The 22,054-nt window shown below is 36.8% G+C and overlaps 1 protein-coding gene across 2 annotated transcripts in view; it reads left to right on the plus strand.

The window, feature by feature from the left end:
- TBC1D9 (TBC1 domain family member 9) overlaps positions 1-5,832 on the plus strand; it is a 55,181-nt gene extending 49,349 nt beyond the window's left edge. The window contains exons 17-21 of one of the 2 annotated variants that reach the window (XM_081332600.1): positions 363-428; positions 711-809; positions 2,175-2,249; positions 2,356-2,456; positions 3,730-5,832. In XM_081332600.1, the coding sequence (XP_081188726.1) occupies positions 363-428; positions 711-809; positions 2,175-2,249; positions 2,356-2,456; positions 3,730-4,434 (1,046 nt within the window). In that variant the 3' untranslated portion in view covers positions 4,435-5,832. The remainder of the gene's footprint in view (positions 1-362; positions 429-710; positions 810-2,174; positions 2,250-2,355; positions 2,457-3,729) is intronic. The other variant, XM_081332601.1, reaches the window with a different exon arrangement.
- Positions 5,833-22,054: the final 16,222 nt, after the last annotated feature.

A 22,054-nucleotide genomic window follows, 5' to 3' on the forward strand; every position in this document is an offset into this window, starting at 1 on the left:
TGGTGGCAAAATACCACCATTCAATACTTACAGAAGGGGAGATAACGTCTGGTTAGTGTACAAAAGGATGGAAAAAGTAATGTTGTCTGAAGCTGTACTTTTAAGTCTAGCTTTTGGCTGGGAATGGTAGAGTGTAAGGCCATGTCATTTGAATGAGTAAAGCTGTGATTTGCTGGGCTTCAAAAGATTTTAAAAAGCTATACTGAGTTTTGTACAAGGGTATTAAGTTTAACAGATTCAACTATCTAGAAGCAAGTATCGGTGATGTTAACTATTTCAAGAAGAGCATATTTTATGTTAAATTGATGATACTTAGTTGATGAATATATTTAAGATTACTACAATGACTCAATTTCTCCTAGGTGCAGCATGTCATGGAGATCTTACTGAGAAACTGAAACTACTTTATAAAATGCATGTTTTGCCAGGTATGTAACCATGGGATAATTTGTAGATAATACCTTTCATGTGAAATCCTATACAATTTTAGGTGATGGTAAGAGGGGCTGCAGGGATTGCCATTGCTAAGTGATGCAGTCAAGTGATTTCATGCTTTATGACCGCATCGTTTGGTGGTAGAAATTCTGGTCACAACTGCCATCGTAACTGGAGTACTATCTGTGTAGTATTCCAGCTATAAACGATAGATATAGAGGGTGTTTGTGTAAAATATGAAAATTGTTGATGATTTCTTATACTTGTTTGTACAGATCCATCTTCTGATCCAGAAGAGCCAGATTCAGCATTTGAAGCAACTCAGTACTTCTTTGAAGACATTACACCAGAGTGTACACAGGGTAGAAAGACGTGTTAGTTTTCTCGTTCCTGACTAAATCATATTGATAATTTTGTAAAGTCTCTCTCTTATCTTCAAAAGAAAAAACAGCTTGTCTAGAAAGAGAACAATCGTTTATCAGGATGTATTTTAAATGTTGCATTTTCAGAGTCTTACAACTACAGATTCAGTAAGCAAATTTGTGAATTCCACGTACAAATAGATGGCTTACCAACAAATATTAGAATATTTGTTTCTAAACCTGTAGCTCATGATAGATCTAAAGAATGGTTTCACAAATTGGATCAATATATTTTGTATTTATTTATTTGCATCTCACCTTTATTGTTTTTTACAAGTAACTCAAGGCAACAAACATACCCAGCCACCTTGCTCCTCCTATTTTCCCCACAACAATCCTGTGTAATGGGTTGGGCTGAAAGAGAGTGGCCCAAGGTCACCCAGCTGGCTATCATGGCTTAAGGCAGGACTTGAACTCACAGTCTCCTGCTTTCTAGCTTGGTGCCTTAACCACTAGACCAAGCTGGCTCTTTTGTTGAGAATTTTTTGTTGAGAAGATAATGGTAAATTAAAATAATGTTCATGTCAAGATCAGTATTCCATATTATCATTTGGTAGTTTAAACATCAATCATGTTTAATAAAATGGTATATAAACATAGATAAATATGAACATAAATATACAAAAACAAACACTCTTCCCTACTAAAGTAGAGTATCTTCCCAAATTGCTGAAAATACAGTTTATAGAGAACTAGTGAAATAATTAAGGTAGAGGAAGAATGTGAAACTGGAAATATTAATCATAACTATTCAATAGTGGGAGATACTACCATAAGTGCAGGTCCATCTTCTGCAATTCATACGTTCAATAGCCTTGTTGTTTGTTACAAACTAGTGATGGCTTTGGGTCAGCGATCAATAAAAATAGGTTCTTTCCTTTTAGTATCTAATTCTAGTACAGAGTTGTAGTTGATGCCTTCTACCAAAGATTTTTCTTATTTCAGATTTTTTATTAGAATTCTTCCACAAAACAGGGAAGTCAGCTCTTGAAAATACAAGTATTTTGTCTTGGAAAACCTGCCGGCACTTGGCACAACTTGGTTGATCTTGAGAAAGCAAACCAGGCTCAGGCCTGATCAATATTTGGACCACCAAGAATCCCCAGGCTTTAGAATACTTTGGGTGATTGAAAAGCATTGAAAAGGATGCAATGATCAATTATGTTGCTGTAAACAACAATAGCAAACAAAAAAGGTCAAGTTCATGTAGTCATCAGGAATTGAGTTTTACTTAAGAGAATCTTGACTGTAAATTAGGCTACTGTACCATCACATTTTGAAAAAAGAGTGCTTATTATATATTCATTCTTTTATTAGTTGTTGCTGTAGAAGGAAGGAACAAAAATGGAGTTGAAGAGGGATTTGTTAATGTGAGTTTGAAAACAGAAAAAGGTATGTTGTTCATTATCTTTACCAACAACATCATGACTATTAGGGGAATTGGACCATAATCAGATAAACATTTCCTTACTGTGTTTTGGATAATTGATTGTAATAGGAAAGAAGAATTCTCAAGAAAATAAAAATTGCCTTAAAATCTGGAGTCAAGAGAATAAATCCAAAGCCAGAAATGCAAAGGACTTACCTAAACTAAATCAGGTAAGTGTTCTTCTAAACTTAATAAAAGATATACTTTTGAAAAAAATACCATATGCATGATGCTAAAAGTGCATGATGGGTAATTTCATGTCAGTAAAGCATATACATAGCTTAACCTTGAGATGGGATTAAAGTTTGAAAGATTTAATTCCAATTGCAGATATCCAAATTAAAAGGGGGAAGCAGGACACTGGGCTCCCTTTATATTCTTCTCATGCTCTATATCAGGGGTAGGCAACCTCGGCTCTTTTATGACTCATGGACTTCAACTCCCAGAATTTCTGAGTCAGCTATGCTATTCTGGGAGTTGAAGTCCATGAGTCATAAAAGAGCCGAGGTTGCCTACCCCTGCTCTATATTAAAGGTGAGCAGCCTGTAATCGATGGAGCTTCACTTTTTCATTTTGCCCTGCCTGGAAACCTCATATAAGAGTGGATGGAACTAAAGATTTAGGGCATTTGGGGGGCTTTATTTGGGAGGGGGCTTGTTTTGAAATTTCAGGTGTCAGATTTGTGTCTCTTTATTCTTTTTCATAGAGACTATCCAGTGGGTTATTTCTAATGCCTTTATAATTCTGCCTATAGTTATGCATGGATATATGTATCTATGTGTATATATTCTCTCTCTCTCTCTCTGTGTGTGTGTGTGTGTGTGTGTGTGTGTGTGTGTGTATACGCACACATTAAAATCTACATATTTCACTTTTAATTAGATAAACAGATTGGCCCAACACTTTCTCTCAGGGGGCTTTTAATGCAACAAAGCAAACTATTCTAAAAGATCCTATCACTGGGAAAACTGGGCTTACTATTCCTTTTTCTTCTATATCTTTTACATCTTTATTAAAGATAAAAGGTTCTATGAGAATTTGGATGTGTTGTATTCCTGTCATGTGCCCAAGAATAGTGTGCTTGAATTGGATTGCATGCTAGATAATGCTAAAAATCTTTTTTAAAGATTTTAACCAGATTACACTGCTTATTGTTAATTAAATATTATCTAGAAACAAGCATTCATCAAAAGCACACGTGTGTGTGTATGTGTAAAAAAATGATCTCTTACAGACAAAATATGTTTTCACTATGGAGGTATTTCGCTTGGGCCCCAGCAAATAATCTGGGAACACTTGATAATGTCAATATTGAAACTAGACAGGTGTTGTCTATTCAGTCTGTTGGAAGAAAAACAGCTAAGAGCCCCATCTAACCGTTGGATTTGAATAGGATGAACAGCTGCTTACCAACAAAGCATTATATTTATCTTTTACATCTAGGAGCAATTTATTGAACTATGTAAGACCATGTATAACATGTTCAGTGAAGACCCCAATGAGCAGGATCTTTATCATGCTACTGCAGCTGTGACAAGTTTGCTTCTAGAGATTGGTGAAGTTGGTAAGCTGTTTAGTGTCCAATCTATTAACGACACTGAGAATAGCAGTAAGACCATTACGAATGTGCTGATTCAGAAGAAAGGGAGCCAGCAGTACCGTCTTGACCAACACGATCATTTTCAAAATGGTTTTCTTGATGAAGAGGAGAATATTTGTGGTGACAGTTCACAGATGGAGGATGTTAAACTGGAAGATTCTTCTCCTAGGGATAATGGAGCTGGTTCTTCCATGTTGATTTCTGATGATGATACTAAAGATGACAGCTCCATGTCTTCGTATTCTGTCCTGAGCGCAGGTTCTCATGAGGAGGAAAAGCTGCACTGTGAGGACATCAGTGAAGACACTGTTTTGGTACGAAGCAGAAACCCAGCTTCTCTCCCAAGCAGTAATAGTAGTATTGACCAAGACTGGGCTATCACCTTTGAGCAGTTTTTAGCTTCCCTGTTGACTGAACCAGCACTTGTGCGGTACTTTGATAAACCAGTGTGTATGATGGCAAGGATTACTAATGCTAAGAATGTACGGATGATGGGAAAACCCATAATATCAGCAAGTGATTATGAAATCTCTGCTATGTCAGGCTAAATGGACTGAATAAGTAGAATTTTTAAAAAATTCTTTTAGGTTTTTGAAATATTTATTATAGCCTACACAGGTCCTGGTGTTCACAAAATTTATTAATAATTGTTTATGTAAACATGTTAGGATGTACAGTACATCTATTTTATTTTGAATTATTATTATTTTTTGTATAATTAAAATGCTTGTCTGAGTCAGTCGAAGGGAAATCATTGTCACTGGTATATGTATTGTTAGTCTTGCTATCCCTGGATAAATAGTGAAAATTTGTTCAGTTCTAATTTAATGAACGCTATATGTGTACGTTTGTCAGACAGATCTGAAATGTCTTAATAAGGAAGAAACCTTAATAATTTAGAATAGTGCAAGTACAGAATATGCTGCAGTGTGTCTGTAGAGTTCCTTTATAACATTTTCTTTATAACTTGGCAGAAGTAGCACTGTATTAGTTTAGCTTTTGTGCATACAGAGCTGCTTCTCTCAACTAATTAAGGGGAAAATGGACAGGAATTCCATGTCTCCACTGCAGCTGTTGTGCCTGTACAAAAATAGATTAAGAAAAAAACAGAAAGAGATGTTGTCAACTTGAAAAGTAAAACTGCAGCATATGTGATAGGTGTCTCTTCAATTTTTTTTTAAGAAGTCTTGTTATTTTTTAATACTTTTTAAAACATTCTTCGGGGATACTGCCAGGAACTTTTCTTGATACCTGTCAACATCCTGACCTAAACAGTTAATGGCACCCCTTTTTTAAAAAATGAGACTTTTTAAAAATTCTGTAGATAATTCTGTCTTATTGATACTTTAATCCTAAACATCATAAACTTAGTGTACTGTAGATGACAAATTCATAACCAAATTGCATAATCCTTCATTAAAAGTTATTAGCAAGAATGTAACCTGTAAAATAGCTGCAAGAAAATGTAATCAAATGTTTGAAAATCTTAATGAATGAAACTGTCACTTTATTTACAATTAACAGAATGTGTTGAATGACAAATGGAGCACCTGCACTTTGAATTCTTGCTTACTTTTCAGAACCATTAATTGGACACAACCCGGTACTAGAGAACATGCAGTACAAGAAACACATACCCAAGTAATGACCGAATGCCAATAGAGATGTGTTCTGCTCTTTGCAACCTGTCTATTCAAGCAGGAGAAGAAATAATGCTTTAGGTAATCCTACACAAATAATCACAATATGAGCCCAATACCCATGTTAGGACAGGATTGTGTCTAGACTTTTTACACATTCATAGGTGATTGAATATGAGTAATTTTTATCTGCTTTAACTTTGTTCGCTGTCTTCAAAAAAGCTCATTTTTTCTTTTTATGTATTGTATATTATTGTAATTATCCTTTTTAAAATTAAAATATTGATTTGATTCTTATTTAGAGTACTTAACTGTCTGCAGTGGTTTTTTCAGCAGGGAAACCTGAATGTTAGATTACAATTCTTCTAATCTATTTTCAACAGAACTTTATGTTAGAAATTTAAATTTGCCACTGGAGAGTGACAGCCTCCACAGCAGATAATTTGGGGGGAAATGGGTGGAAAGCCCAGGATGCATCACTGGATGATACTACACAAACACTAAGTCTTCATATCTTGTAAGATCCACTATACAAATATGTAGTTATCTTCCAAGAATATTGTATTGAGAATTTCAAAAAAAGCAGTTTCTAATACATATAGCAGTTTCTAAAGTTTAGGTGTTTTTTTAGTGAGCATATAGCTTTAGCAGAAAGGCTAGAATAAGAAAAGACCAATCAGAACAAAATAGGAATAAATTTTAGTAGCTTATTGAATTATTAGTTATTTGTTAATTCACTTCAACTACTAAGAGGTGAAACAGTTTTAAGGGATGTAAGGTAAGAGCATACATTTATAGATACCCACTATTTTATAATATTTATAGCCTGGGATAAACTTAGTGTTTGAATCATAAAATTGTGGAACTGGAAGTGACCCCAGGGATCATTTAGTTCAACCCTCTACAGTATGCAGGAAAAACCAAGTAAATTATCATTAAAATAAAGCTGTCCAGCTTTTTCTTAAATACCTCCATAGGTAGATTGTTCCATTGCTGTATTCATCTTACCATCAAGAAATCTTTCCTTATATATTTATAAATTATGCAATTTTTGTCCATTGTTTCTGGTCCTAGTTTCTGTGGCAATGGCAAATAGTTCCTGATTATTTTCCTTATCTCTTTAATACACCTGAACACAGATATTATGGCTCTCATGAGTCATCTTTTCTCCCGAATGAATAACTCAAGTTCCTTCAGCCTTCATAGGACATATTTTTAAGTCCTTGTATCATTCCTTTCTGAATCTCTTCTAACTTGTCAGTATCACATTCACATACAGTACTCAAGCCCTTATTCTACACTATATTGTACATCAGGGTAAAATAGAGAAGAATAAGTACTTCATCTTTTTTAGTATAGTGCTTCTTCTAAAGTAGCCCACAATTACACTAAAACTAGTAGCTGTTTCACCCTGCTAGCTCATGCTCAGCTTCTTATCAGTGAATACAAGTCCTTCTCCAATTTAGCGCTTCTGTGCCATTTTTCTTTGTGTTTGTGCACCTTACTTCTTTCCTCTAAATATAATAACTTACATTTCTTCCCATTGAACAGCATCATGTTCCATTCAACCCAGTCTTCCAATCTAGACAGATTAGATTGCAATCGGTTCTGTTATGCCATGTGTTAACCAATTTTGTTTATTTTTTCTAATGTTGAATTCAAAGACATAGGAAAATAACATAAATAGGTCTATCCCAAGCAGGAAATTATACATATTATAATTATTTTGCAAATATTATTGTGTTCCAGTTTCATTTTTGGTCTGATAAAGAAATATTAATTTAATCCATGTTACTGCAGCTGCTTGGTAGTATAGAACCCAGTCTGGTAGCCCAAGTCCTCCGTTTTCTTTTGCTTCTTGCAGCAATTTCAGTCTTATTCTGGCTCTACCAGATGAATTTCAAAATCAATGCATTTAACTCATAAAAAAAAATCTCTAATTTTATAGGTATTGTTTGGAATAGCAAAAGTAGATTTGGTAAAATCTTCATTTTCACTGTTGTTATTCTTCCCAAGATTGATAATTGTAAATTTTTCCATCTTTCCAAATCTAATTTTATTTGTTTTAATAGTTTAAGATAATTATCTTCTTTTAATGTCGACACCTTGCTGTTAAGTACATTACCAGGTATTTAACTTTCTTAACTATCTGGAGATCTGTTTTTTCTGACAGTTGATTTTTTTGTCTATCTGTAAGATTTTTAACTATCACTTTAGTTTTTATCTCTGTTTATTTTCAGTTCTGCTACTTCTACAAATTCTTCAATCTTTATCAATAATTTAGGGCTTGTCTCCAAGGGATCTTTTAAAATAAATACCAGATCATCGGCAAATACTTGTAAATTATATTTTTCATCCTTTATCTCCATACCTTTAATTTTTGGGTCCTGTCTAACATTTCTATTCAGCACTTCCAGAGTTAAAATAAATAATAATGAAGATAATGGACATCCTTGTCTTGTGCCTTTTTTAATATTAAAATTCTGTGTAAAGTCTCCCTTTACAATTACTTTGACCATCTATGGTAAATTGTTTTAATTATATTTATAAAATTTTCTCCAAAGTCCATATAGCTTAATTATTGTGCTATAAATTGCCAGTTGACATTATCAAAAGCTTTCTGCGCACCTAAAAAAATAATGCCATTTGTTTCCCTGGATGCATTTCGTAATATTCCAAAGTATCTAAGATCATTCTTAAATTATTATTTATTTGTCTCTTTGGTAAAAATCCATTTTGATCTGGATGTATGAATTCAATCCAAAATCTCTTCAGTCTTTCTGCTATTATTGAAGCAAAAATTTTGTAATCTGCATTTAATAAAGATATTGGTTTATAATTTTTTAACTGATTCAAATCTGAATCTTCTTTTGGTGTTAAAGTGATATTGGCTTCTATCCGTGTATTTGGTAGTTTGGTCTCCACTACAACTTCATTACATACTTCTTGCATTAGTGGGCTTAGTATATTTTGTAGGCTTTTGTAAAATTCTGCAGGAAGCCCATCTGGGCCTGGTGTCTTCTCAGTTTTTTTTACTTTTTATAGCTTCTGTCAGCTCCATCACTGTTATTTTCTCATTTAACATGTTTTTGAAGTTCTCTGGAAACTTTGATAAGTTAGCATTTTCTATATATTGCCTTATTTTTTCCTGAGTAATTTGTTCTTTATCATAAAGTGTTTCATAGAATTCTTTATTTTTTTATTATATGATTTTGGTATTGTAAATCACATCTCACATCTTGCAATTTATTTATCTGTTTTTTGTCTCTTTCTTTCTTCAATTTATAGGCTAACCATCTGCCCAGCTTATTAGCATTTTCAAAAAAGTTTTGTTTTGTTCTTTTGAATTGTTGGGCCATTTCTTCAGCTTCTATTAAGTTTAATTTGTGTTTTATTGTCTCCATTTGTTTTTTAAGTCTTTTTGTGGGTCTCTTTGTAATTCTAATTCTAATTTTGTCAATTCTTCCTTTAGCTTCATTTGTTCTTGTTTTTTTTCCTTTTTTTTCCGCCATGTAGGTTATGGCTAATCCTCTAAAATATGCTTTGGCTGTCTCTGAAACATTTTGGAGTCATGTATTTATCTTCTTTCTTATTTTCTTTAAAGAAAAAATCCATTTCCTTTGCTACTTTTTGTATAGATTCTTTCTCTTTCAGTAAAAATTGATTCAATGTCCATCTTAGTTTTTTCTTTGTTCCTCTCCATGTCATTTTTATCGGATTGTGATCCGCCCATACATTAGTTTCTATCTCAATCTCTTGTTTGTTATTCTTAGTTCAGCAGGTATCCGTAGCATATCGATTCTAGACCATGATTTATGCCTATTTGAGTAAAATGTGTATTGAGATTTCTTTGGGTTTTACTCTCTCCACATATCCTGTATACAAATTTCTTCTGCCATTTTAAAAAAAAGCTTTAGGTAGAATGTTCCTACCTTTTTTTCCTATTATACTGCTTCTGTAATCTAGCTTTCCATCTACAATTGCATTAATGTCTCCTACTAAGCAAATATTTTGATATTCCATTTCCACTATTTTCTTATGTAGTTTTGATAAAAGTTTTTCTTGTTTGTTATTTGGTGCATAAATTGCTACCATCAATGTCTGTTTTTGATTTAATATTATTTCCACCATTAATATTCTTCCTTCTTCATCTGCATAAATTTTTTGAGGTTCATTGTTTCTTTAATATAGAAGCTACTCCTCTTTTCTTTTGTTGTGCTGATGAAAAGAAGAGCTTCCCAATTTTCGGGCAGTCCAGAAATTTATAATGTTGTCTTTTAATATGTGTTTCTTGAAGACAAACTATATCCATTTTTAGTTTTTGTAGTCGTATAATTTTTTCCCCCTTTTTACAGAGAAGTTCAATCCATTTATATTCATTGAAAAAAATTCCATTATCCTTCATCTTCTTCAGTTATATTTAGGTTTTATTCTTCAAGTTGTTCTTATCAGTCTCTGTTCTTTTCCCTTTACCTATTCTTCTTGATTTATGTTTTCTGTGTATTCTGATTAAATTCCGAACTTCCTTCTTCAAAAAAAAACCCCTGTGTCTCTCATAAAATTCCATTGCTTTAAAGACAGAATCCAATCTGTATCTTTTGGAGTCCCAATTGAATACTATCCTCTCTGGCATCAACCATCTAAAATTCACTCCTTTTTTATTAGCTTTTTGGTCAAGAATTGATAGCTTCTTCGTGAGTCCCTTATCTTCCTAGGTATTTGCTTCAAGACTACAATTTCTTTTCCCTTCTTCTCAATATTTCATCTCTTATTGATTTTTTGACAAATCTAACATGTACTTCTCTAGACACTTTGTTTCTTCATGCATAGCTTGAATTGACTCAATGCTTGATCAATCTCTCCTTCCATTTCCTGTTTTCTAGTTTCCAACATCCAGCTAGTACTTCTGTCATCGTCCGCAAGATCTTCTTCCTTATCTTCCATTATGTTCTGAAATCTTAAAAAGTGAGATGCCTTTTCTATTTCCAAAGCCACTATTGAGTCTTCCAATTCTTTATTTGCCTACATCAGTCTTTGATTTTCATCTTTTATTGCTTCCAGTTTTTTTATCTGTTTCTACTGATTTGTCTGCTGCTTTCTGAATCCTTTGCTCATTCTTTGTAATCTTTTGTTGAAAGTTTTCTAATTGAGATTTCAAGTCATGAATTTCTTCATTTTATCAAAGTTATTTTTCATCTCTTCATGATTCCTCTTCATGTCTTCTTTGTGTGAAGTAATAGCCTCCTGGAATGCTTGTAATGTAATTTGCATTTCCTTCTGGAAGCTGTTGGTTTTTTCTTGTAACATTGCGTCAATTGATCTGATACACAGGACTGGGGGTAGTAGACGATGGCACTGAGGATGGTTTTTTTGCTAATTTTAGCTACATTAGGAATTTTAGCTAGATTAGGAATTCCCCCTCTCCGAACCTCTTCAGTTCTAATATATTCCCTAGTTATCAATCTTACACAAAACCTTCAAACTTATAATCAATATTACAATATGCCCTTTAAGCTTGTTTCAAACAATTCTTATAGTCTTCATCTGTAGTCTCTTATAATCCAGTAGGCTCCCCCCACACACAGGGGGAGAAAGGAGAGAAGAGAATTTGTAGTCCAGTTATGTCCTTCAATCTCAACTCCAAATAATTATCCAAAAGTCCAATGTTATCAATCAGCTCCAATTTGTAGGCCAAAAAGAGTCTTGTATAAAATTTATAATCCACAGAGCCTTCCCCAAATGGAATCGCCAAGAGTAAGATTTCTTCTGTCTCTAAATAGTTTTTGGAAATAAAAATTTATAACCCAATAGATTCCTCATGAAGAAAAAAGAGAGAAGAAAAAAAATTATAATCCACTTTTGTCTTTCAGCACCAACTCCAAGCAGTTATCCAAGAAACCAAAATCATCAGTCAGTCAGGGTTTATAATCCTCAAGGCCCTACTATTCCAAGTTAATAATCCATAGAGCCTCTCTCAAAGAGAATAACCAAGTGTCAAGTTTTTCTGTCTCTGAATAGTTCTTGATATTGCAACTCAAGCAATGTTTGTAATCCAGGAAAGCCAGCTGTCTTCAAAGTAGTTTATATTTATAATCTATCCTGCAGAAAAACAGCCCAAAAAGTTCCTCTTCTCTTGTTTTCCAGCTGCAATCTGCAAGGCTAAGAAGTTCAGGCACATCAAAAAGCCAAGCTTACTATCTTTATTTAGGCTTCAAACCAAGATCATTCTTTCCAAACTATACAGAGTAAAAGAAAAGTCTTTGTGTTGCTGTTGTTCCTGTTTCCACCACTAGATGTCATTACAAATGTATCTTTCGATCAGGACTTTTTTCTTGAGAATTCAGTCTGATAGTTTTGCAAGCAAATAAAGTTTCTAAAATATTTTAAGTCTCCCAAATTTTTCAATGTTACAATCTTATATTATTTCTGATTTGATTTTACAGTCTATTTTTCTCCCAAAGATATTAAACTGCTGCCATTCTTCTAGGGGGAGGGGCGTCAAGAACCACCCCTACCCTCTGGCTTCTGAGAGCTTTCTTTTTTTTCCAGGGAGATTTTTTTTAAAAAAAGTAGAGCAGGAAAAAAATACTCTCACCCAGTTCCAAATGCATTGCTTAAATTTGCTAGTTGGTGCTTTTACCCCATTTTCAGGAGCTCTGACTGGCTGCCAAACTGCAGCAGTCCTTCACCAGCCGGTTTAGAGGACTTCTTCGGATCGAACGGATTGACCACACTCAATCTATTTATTTATTTATTTATTTTATTGCATTTATATACCGCCCTTTCCCTGAGGACTCAGGGCGGTTTACAGGGAGTTAAAAATCAAACATACAAAAGTTAAAAACCAAGTTAAAAATATTAAATCAACCCTGTACTATTAAAAACCCCAATTAAAATAATTTTCTCCTCAGCCTGGGCCCGAGAGCTCAAAGAGCCAGGTCTTCAGGCCCCGGCGGAATGATCGGAGGTCGGGGGCAGTCCTCAGCTCCACCAGCAGCTGGTTCCAGAGGGCAGGCGCTCCCACTGAGAAGGCCCTATCCCTGGGTGTCACCCGCCGGCAATCTCTTACCGGCGGAACCCTGAGCAGACCCTCCCTGTGGGAGCGCACTGGGCGAAGGGCGTTTGAAGCCGGCAGCAGGTGTTCCCTCAAATACCCCGGACCCAGGCCATGTAGGGCTTTATAGGTAATAACCAGCACCTTGAATTTCACCCGGAGGGCAACCGGAAGCCAATGCAGCTCGCGGAGTAGAGGTGTTACATGGGAGTATCGGGAAACCCCCATTACAACTCGTGCGGCCGCATTCTGCACCAGTTGAAGCCTCCGAGTGGTCTTCAAGGGCAGCCCCATGTAGAGAGCGTTACAGTAGTCCAAACGGGAGGTCACGAGCGCATGAGTAACTGTGCGTAGGGCGTCTCGGTCCAGATAGGGACGCAACTGGCGCACCAGGCGAACCTGTGCAAAAGCCCCCCTGGTCACGGCTCCTATGTGATCTTCAAAATTGAGCCGTGAATCCAGGAGGACGCCCAAGTTGCAAGCCCTATCAACGGGGGGTAACACCTCACCCCCCACCGTTAGAGGTGGAATAACTTGGTTAACCCGAGATGCCGATATGCACAGCCACTCAGTCTTGGCGGGATTGAGACGAAGCCTGTTTCTCCCCATCCAGACCTGAACCGCCTCCAGGCACCGGGACATCACGGAGAGGGCATCACTGGGTTGGTTCGGGGTGGAAAGAAAAAGTTGGGTATCATCAGCGTACTGGTGATACCCCACCCCGAAACCACGAATGATCTCGCCCAGCGGCTTCATATAGATGTTGAACAGGAGAGGCGAGAGAACCGACCCCTGAGGAACTCCACAAATGAGAGGCCTCGGGGCGGATCTCTGCCCTCCTGTCAACACCGACTGCGAGCGGCCCTGAAGGTAGGAGAACCACCGTAGAACGGTGCCTCCCACTCCCAACCCCCTGAGACGCCGCAGCAGGATACCATGGTCGATGGTATCGAAAGCCGCTGAGAGATCTAATAGGACCAGGACAGAGGAGCAACCCCTGTCCCTTGCCCTCCAGAGATCATTCACCAGCGCGACCAATGCCGTCTCCGTGATCTGTGATCTATGAGGGTCCCCTTTTCCTTCATTGCCTCTTCAGGGTGACTTTAGGCCCTTTTGGGGGCCCCAGCAGGATGAAATTGAATGCGGGAGGCAGAGCCATGCTTCCCTGCAACCCTCTTGCTCAGATGCAAAACCGGGTTAAACATGGCTAAAAGTGGATAACCCTTGGACACAAAAGACTACTATACATAGAAGGACATGATCTACAACTTGGATGGCATGCCTTTCTATGGTACGGGAAGAATAACATCTATAAATACTTTCAAAATCATATAAGAAATGCCTTGCTTTTGACATGGGAAAAGATAAAAATGAAAATTTATATGAAAATACCAGGATAGATCTCGACAGTGGAAGCATTTGTGCACCCAAATTTAATTAACTATGAGAAACTTGTGACATACAAAGACATTTTGAACACTGATGGGAAATTACAAACTAAACAAGAACTGGAAGAACAGGGTATTGAGCTATCATGGTGGCCACACTTGCAAATGCAAATGAGATACAAAAAAGATGCTAAAACGTATGGTTTCTATAAAGATCAAACAGTGTTTGACCAGATACTATTGTCATCAGATGAAAAACTGATTAAGAAACTCTATAAATGTTTGTTAAACCTGAAGATGGAAGATGAACAAGTTAAAGAAACAATGACAACTTGGGCAAAAAATTTTGAACATAATGTAGAATTATAAAAATGGTAAAACCTGTGGGAAAGAAACTAAAATAACAAGGGCAGCTAATTATAAAGAAGATCTATATAAAATGTTTTATAGATGGCATTTATCACCTGCAAGATTAGCAAAAATGCTTAAAAACATGTCTAGTAATTATTCGAAATGTAGGCAAAAGCCAGGCACATGCTATCTATCACCTTTGGTGGACATGCCCTAAAGCACAAAAACTTGCTCAAAATTACACATGGTTACAGAAAATGTTAAGAAAACATGTAGAGTTTAAACCAGAATTATTTCTTTTAGGTATAATTACAGAGAACTATGACAAAAATGGATGTACTTAATATTACATGTATTAATAGCAGCGAGAATTGCATTTGCACAGTATTGGAAAAATGAAGAAACATCATTAGAAGAAGACATAATCAGAAAAATTTTAGATTGTGTGGAAATGGTTAGGCTCACACTGAAAATGAAAGGGTAAGAAGATACAGAATATTTCCAAACATGGGATAATTTCTATAAATGGCTGGAAAAATGGAATAGAGAGTGGAAATGGAAATTGTATTTCTATTAATGTTAAATATATGAACCCAGACAAGACATTGTTTATTAAACACTAAAGATTTCTAACTATAAAAACTTAATAAAATATTTATATATAAAAAAGAAATATTAATTTAATTTAATCCTATGTTAGTGTAAGCCAAACAACCAGGTTTTGCTTTACACACTGTGTGAACTTAGATGGTATTTGCTATTTCACTGTGTGGTATGAACTAAAAACTGAAATAAACTGTAGTTCAGTTAAGCTTAGTTAAATGTATTATGCAATTATAACTGGTATGATTTTATTAATATTGTACTTATATGTCAGGTTTTTAAAAACTATTCAGCTTGGTTCTATTTGACTGTAATCCTCTTACTGACATATTATTTGCATTTGTATGGGAAACATGTAACTATTCAAAATTGTTGCGCTATAAATCAATCACAAAAAGACATATTAAAAGCTATGCAAAAAAAGCTAGCAATTGGAAATGATAATAGTAACTGCATTAAAAGTATGAAATTTATTTAATTCTACCAAATATGTATCAGTTACTATTTCTTTCAAAAATGTTAATACATATATAATCCATTAAAGGTAAGTAATAACTATGATTTTCTTAGATGTAAAAAATGCCTTTAATAAATTTGAATGACCATATTTACATTTTGAAAAAACAATGGTATGTTTTTTTTTACATGGATCGGAACTATCTACAAGGAACCAATAGCCCAGATTTTATCACAATGACAATGAAAGGAACAATACAAAATTGTCTCTTCTTTATTTCTAATCACTTTAAAATCACTGGCAAAGAAGATACAAAATAACAGAATAATGATATATTGCTATGGATATAATTTACTTGGACTTCAGTAAGGCATTTGATAAAGTAGACCACAACCTACTACTTGATAAAATAGAAAAATGTTGCTTAGACAGCATCACCACCAGATGGATTCGAAACTGGCTGACCAACCACACTCAGCGTGTAATCCTCAGTGGAGCTGCATCTACATGGAGGGAAGTATGCAGTGGGGTACCACAAGGCTCTGTTTTAGGCCCAGTACTCTTCCACATCTTCATCCATGATTTAGATGAGGGGATAGATGGGGAAACTCATTTAATTTGCAGATGACACCAAGTTGGCAGGAATAGCCAACACTCCAGAAGATAGGCTTAAGATACAGAAGGATCTTGACTGTTGTGTAGCTGGTTTTCGCAGGCATTGAGCGAGATGGAGGGTCCAAACAGCAACAGGCTTTATTGATGGTCAGAACATAACAGAAGCAACATAGGAGCTGCTGTGCAGCTATTTATACGGTTGGCCGGTAGGCGGTGACCAATAGGTTTAAAGCAGTGGTTTCCTGCCCAAAGACATACTTAGCCAGCTGGAGACAACCAGTCTAGGCCAGCCCAGCAACCGTTACAACATACACTTGAACTAAGCAATTAGCAAGTAGTACAACTCAAGCAAACACAGCATATAAAGGCCAGTACATTACACCCCTTCCCCCTGGATAGCACACACATTCATTTGGTTACAAAATCTTGTAGGTACTTGGGGGGGGTGTCTTTGTGCTCATTCAGAGTGTCAGGGGGTTGCCGGAATCTCCTGGTCTACCGGTTTGCCTGCCGTGCTAGGTAGACCCGGGCTCACGGTTTGGTGGAGTCAAAGCTACTCGAATCCCTTTGGCTGGCCTGACTCGCCCATCTTCCAGGACCACCTCGCAGGAGAGCAGTCCTGACACCTTGACAATTTTTGCTGCCACCCACAACTGCCCTTGCCCGTAGTTCCAGGTCCAAATCCGGTCCCCCCAATTCCTAGGTGCCTTCGGGCATGCCATGTCAGAGGCTACTCTATTGGAGTGTAGTCTGTCCAGTTTGGTTATTAGCCTCTTGCCCCAGTGAAGCTCTGCGGGGCTCTTACCTGTAGCTGTGCAAGGTGTTGTATGCTGGCATAACAAGAAATTGGCCAGCCTGTGGTGCCAGTCCCCTGTAGTAATGCATTTGAGGGACTCTTTGGTTGTACGAACCATCCGTTCTGCCTGCCTGTTCAACGACGGGTGAAAGGGACCTGACATGGCATGCCTTATGAGGTTGGCCCTGAGAAAGGCCTGGAATTCTGACACAGTGAACTGGACTCCTTTGTCAGAGAGTATGATGTTCGGAAGTCCATCCATTGCAAACAGTGACTGCAACACCTGGATGGTCCTTGCAGTATCATATTGGGAATTGGAACCACCTCCAACCATTTAAAGTGGCTATCGACCACTATTAAAAACAACTGTCCCTGAAAAGGCCTGGCAAAATCTACGTGGATCCTTGACCACGGTGTGTGCATTTCCTCCCATCGGTGGACAGGGCCCTGCGGCATCTCTGATTTGGCTGTTTACATGTGTAACACCCGTGTACTTGGGCCTTGATAGCTTTATCTAGCCCTGGCCACCAGAGGTAGCTCCTCACCAGTGCCTTCATCCAGACAATGCCCTGATGGCCATCATGCAGAGACTGGAAAACCCTGGGCCTGAGTGAACTGGGGACTACGACCCTGCTGCCCCAAAGGATGCACCCATTGTGAGCTGAAAGCTTGTTTTTCCGACTGAAAAAACTCTGGAAATTGGGGGGGGGCACATTTTTCCAGCTGACACGCGACTTAGGATTTTGTTGGCTGCCATTTCTGCAGCAACGTCCCCCGCATGTAGGGGAAACTCCGGCAAGTTCTGTATGGCTAAAATGCTTGCAGCTGGAGCTGGATTTTGCTCCACGTGCAGCAAGGGCAATCTGCTAAGGCCATCTTCGTGTCCCATTTCTTTGCCGGGTATGTGAATCAGCCTGTAATCGTAGGCCGAAAGGAATATAGACCACCTCAACATTTTCGGCGACAGAATTTGAGGTTTGCTTGTTCATTGTGAACAAGCCTAGCAAGGGCTTGTGATCAGTAAAAACCATGAACTGCCTCCCATATAGTCTTAACCCCGGCCACGATGGCCAAGGGCTCTTTGTCAATTTGCGTGTAATTGCGCTCCGCTGCAGACAAGGTCCTCGAGTAATACGCAACAAGTGACTCAGCACAGCCCCAACGCCACATGGGGACGCATCACACGCAATACAAACTGGTAGCTTTGCGTGAGCATCAAGTTAGAGGATAACAGTGCCTTGACTGCCTGGAAACTTCTTCCGTGGAGCTTGGTCCACTGCCATTGAGTATTTTTGTCTAAGAGCCGGTGTAGCGGCTCTGCCACTGCGGCAGTACAATAGGAATAGCCAACACTCCAGAAGATAGGCTTAAGATACAGAAGGATCTTGACTATTGTGTAGCTGGTTCTTTGCAGGCATTGAACGAGACAGAGGGTCCAAACAGCAACAGGCTTTATTGAAGGTCAGAACATAACAGAAGCAACATAGGAGCTGCTGCGCAATTATTTATACGGTTGGCTGATAGGCAGTGACCAATAGGTTTAAAGCAGTGGTTTCCACCCAAAGACCTACTTAGCTGGCTGGAGACAACCAGTCTAGGCAAGCCCAAGAACCGTTACAACTTAAACTTGAACTAAGCACTTAGCAAGCAGTACAACTCAAGCACTTACAGCATATAAAGGCCAGTACATTACATTGACAGACTTGAACATTGGGCGCTATCTAACAAAAAGAAATTCAGTGGTGAACAAGTAAGGTGCTACATTTAGGCAAGAAAAACCAAATGCACAGGTACAGTATAGGTGGTACCTTGCTCAATAATAGTAACTGTGAGAGCGACCTTGAGGGTCCTAATGGACAATCACTTAAATATGAGCCAGCAGTGTGCTGCAGCTGCCAAATAAGTCAACAGAGTTCTAGGCTGCATTAACAGAGGGATAGAATCAAAATCACATGAAGTGTTAATATCACTTTATAATGCCTTGGTAAGGCCACAGTTGGAATACTGCATCCTGTTTTGGTCACTATGATGTAAAAAAGATGTTGAGACTCTAGAAAGAGTGCAGAGAAGAGCAACATAGATGATCAGGGGACTGGAGGCTAAAATATGTAAAAACAATTGTAGGAATTGGATATGTCTAGTTTAATGAAGAGGATTAGCAGTGTTCCAATATCTCAGAGGGTTGCCACAAAGAAGAAGGAGTCAAGCTATTCTCCAAAGCACCTAAGGGCAAGACAAGAAGCAATGGAAACTATTCAAGGAGAGAAGCAACCTAGAACTAGGAAGAAATTTCCTGACAGTTAGAACAATTAATCAGTGGAACAACCTGCCTCCAGAAGTCGTGAATGCTCCAACACTGGAAGTTTTTAAGAAAAGATTGGACAACCATTTGTCTGAAATGTTATAGGGTTTCCTGCCTGAGTAGGGGGTGGGACTAGAAGACCTTCAAGGTCCCTTCCAACTCTGTTATTCCATTCTATTCAAGATTAGAGCTGAAAAGATGCTTTGGAATATAAAAGAGAATTAGAGGCTATCAAACTCAACACTGGAAGTTTTTAAGAGACTGGACAGCCATTTGTCTGAAATGATATAGGGTTTCCTGCCTCAGCAGGGGCTTGGATTAGATGACCTCCAAGGTCCCTTCCAACTTTACTATTATGATTATGATATGAAATCAAGAACATAAACTAAAATCTTATGCAGATGTTATAGTTACTCAAATGATTCTTTAGAATTGATAACAATATATATATATATATATATAACAGTATGGTTTATTATCAGGATATTCATTTAAATAAAACCAAGATCCAAATGTTGACATGGAACCTACCTGAAATGAAAGAACAATATTTACAGCAAAAAAGAGCTTTAATATTACTGTTAAAAGACCAGACATTGAGTATTTATTTAACAAAAATGATAAAGATTTATTTAAAACAATTGAATTGTAAGATAGACATGAAAAATAAGATAGATATTTCAGGGTGGAAATCCAAAAGTTTCTTTGTTTTAAAATATTATATTTTGTTAGAATTTTCTAAATGTACTGGTTGATGTTCATGAATCAAGTAGTTAATGCAATTTATTCATCTTGGTTTATAATTCATAATTTGAGCCATATTGGTTAGAAATTATTTCATAATAACCTAAGTAATATTTAATATTGACATAAATTTTAAATTTATACAAAATAGTCCAACTTATTTTAATGTCTTTTTAATTTTTTTTATTAATTTTACAATGCTTTTATTTTTATTTTCTGATTTTTGTTTTTCTTTATATTTCCAAAATTAATACATTTGACGAAGAAAAGCATAAAACAATTTCTATATTACATGTAGCTTCCTTTGCTGAGGCACTCATAAACAGTCTTTTTGGTATCAAATATACACATATTTACATATATACGTGCAATACAAGGAAACCATGTTGTGGGTGCTGCATCAAATACGGAATATAAGAAGAAAGCCTGTTTGGCATGCTATTTCTGGAATATTTTTAGCAGGAGGCTTATTAGACATCATTGCTGTGATCGAGTTAAGTACCAAGACATTCTTCTCCCTCTCATTTTAAGTTTTTGAAGCATCAACACAGCTGTTTTTATATTGTATAAAATTCACTGACTGCAGTTTGAGCAAAATGGTCATTCCCTTGTCTCCAAGAGCAACAAACCCACTGAAGACCTCTGACTTGCAATCTCATGGGGAGCAACTGTCTGGAGCATTTGTGGGTAATCATGTCCTCTTCTCGTCCAGAGAGAAGTTACAAAGAGTCAGTCTAATTCTCCATTACACCACACTTCGCTTTTCTTGCCATTTTCTTCAGTTTGCCATTTCTTCCCCAGAAGTCCATTTTTATCTTTTCCTATTTGTATGTCTTTGGATTGATCTGGTATGGGAGATCTTGAATCCAGTGCTTAATCTACAGGAACACAGTTTCAGATTAGGAGATTGAGTACAGTCTGGTGGTAAACTGAAGAAAACTGCAAGAAAAGCGAAGTGTGGTGTAATGAAGAACTAGACTTGACTCTTTGCAATTTCTCTCTGGACAAGGAAAGGACATGATTACCCCACAATGAAATTGTAATGTAAAACAAAGATGGATAAGTGAGTGGGAAAAAAGTATTTATTTAAATTGATATACATCAGAGAATGTACATATCAAGTGAGAACGCAGGCAGTAAAAATTACAACTATAGCATGCTGTATCAAAACAGTAGTTTTGAATTATTTCATCTTAACATTTTCACTCCAACGTAAAGAGCCATAATTTTTATTGCTTTTATAACCACATACAGGAGTGGGCACAATTTGCCTTAGATTGGTCTCTGCTCACCAAGTTTCTCACAGTAAAAGAAGAGAAAGAAAACTAGAACATAAAAAAGCACTCCTATTTATATCCCATTTTTCATTCAGGAGTTCGAGGTGCTACACTTAGAACTCCCTGAGATAAGTTGGGCTGGTGGAGAGTAAGTAGCCCTATGAGTTGTTGAAAATGAACAAAATATACCCTGAAACACTGTAATAGATACCTATCCTTTGGGGAATGGAGAACACTTGGGCATTGAAAGAGATTTAGGTTTGTCATTGCTCCAATGCATTGTCTTGCAGTCCTATCCTGAATACTGTACATACACAATGTTGTGTAAAATGCATTACTTGACCTTACCTGGTTTATTTATGGCAAAGGCAATAAATTAATCTCTTATACTATAGTTCAGCATCAAACTCTGACAATCATTCCAAATGGATTTAGACAATAGTCTTAAGAAATATGTAATGAGAATGCTTTGTGCAAAATGAAGGAACAAAGTAATCTGCCTGAAATTTAACAACATATCCCATACTGCAATCATTACTATCCTAATTTCATCACATTGTCTTAAATCAAAGTGGCATATTTAAATTTTTATAAAAGCTTAACATCACCAATATTGACTCCATATAGATCATTCTCCGTACATAATTCAGCCCGTCTTTGCTTGTAATTTACTCCACTCCTGTTCAAACAGAAATGTTATAGCTGCTTAGCTTCTTTCCATGCTGACATTGAAAGATGTTTGTTACTCCATATCAAGCAATAATTGATATCCTGCTATGCCAAAAATCATTTTTGAAACCCTCAATCAGATGGACTTGGCAGACTTATTGAAAATTCTCAATTATAACTATTAGCAGGGTAAAAACATTATGCTAGGTGAAACAGGGCATAGGTTTGTGCCTTGTTTTAATTTTTACTTAATATTTTTTCCATTTAATATA

Source organism: Vipera berus (genome assembly GCF_964194415.1).
Source record: "Vipera berus genome assembly, chromosome: 7".
NCBI lineage: Eukaryota > Metazoa > Chordata > Lepidosauria > Squamata > Viperidae > Vipera > Vipera berus.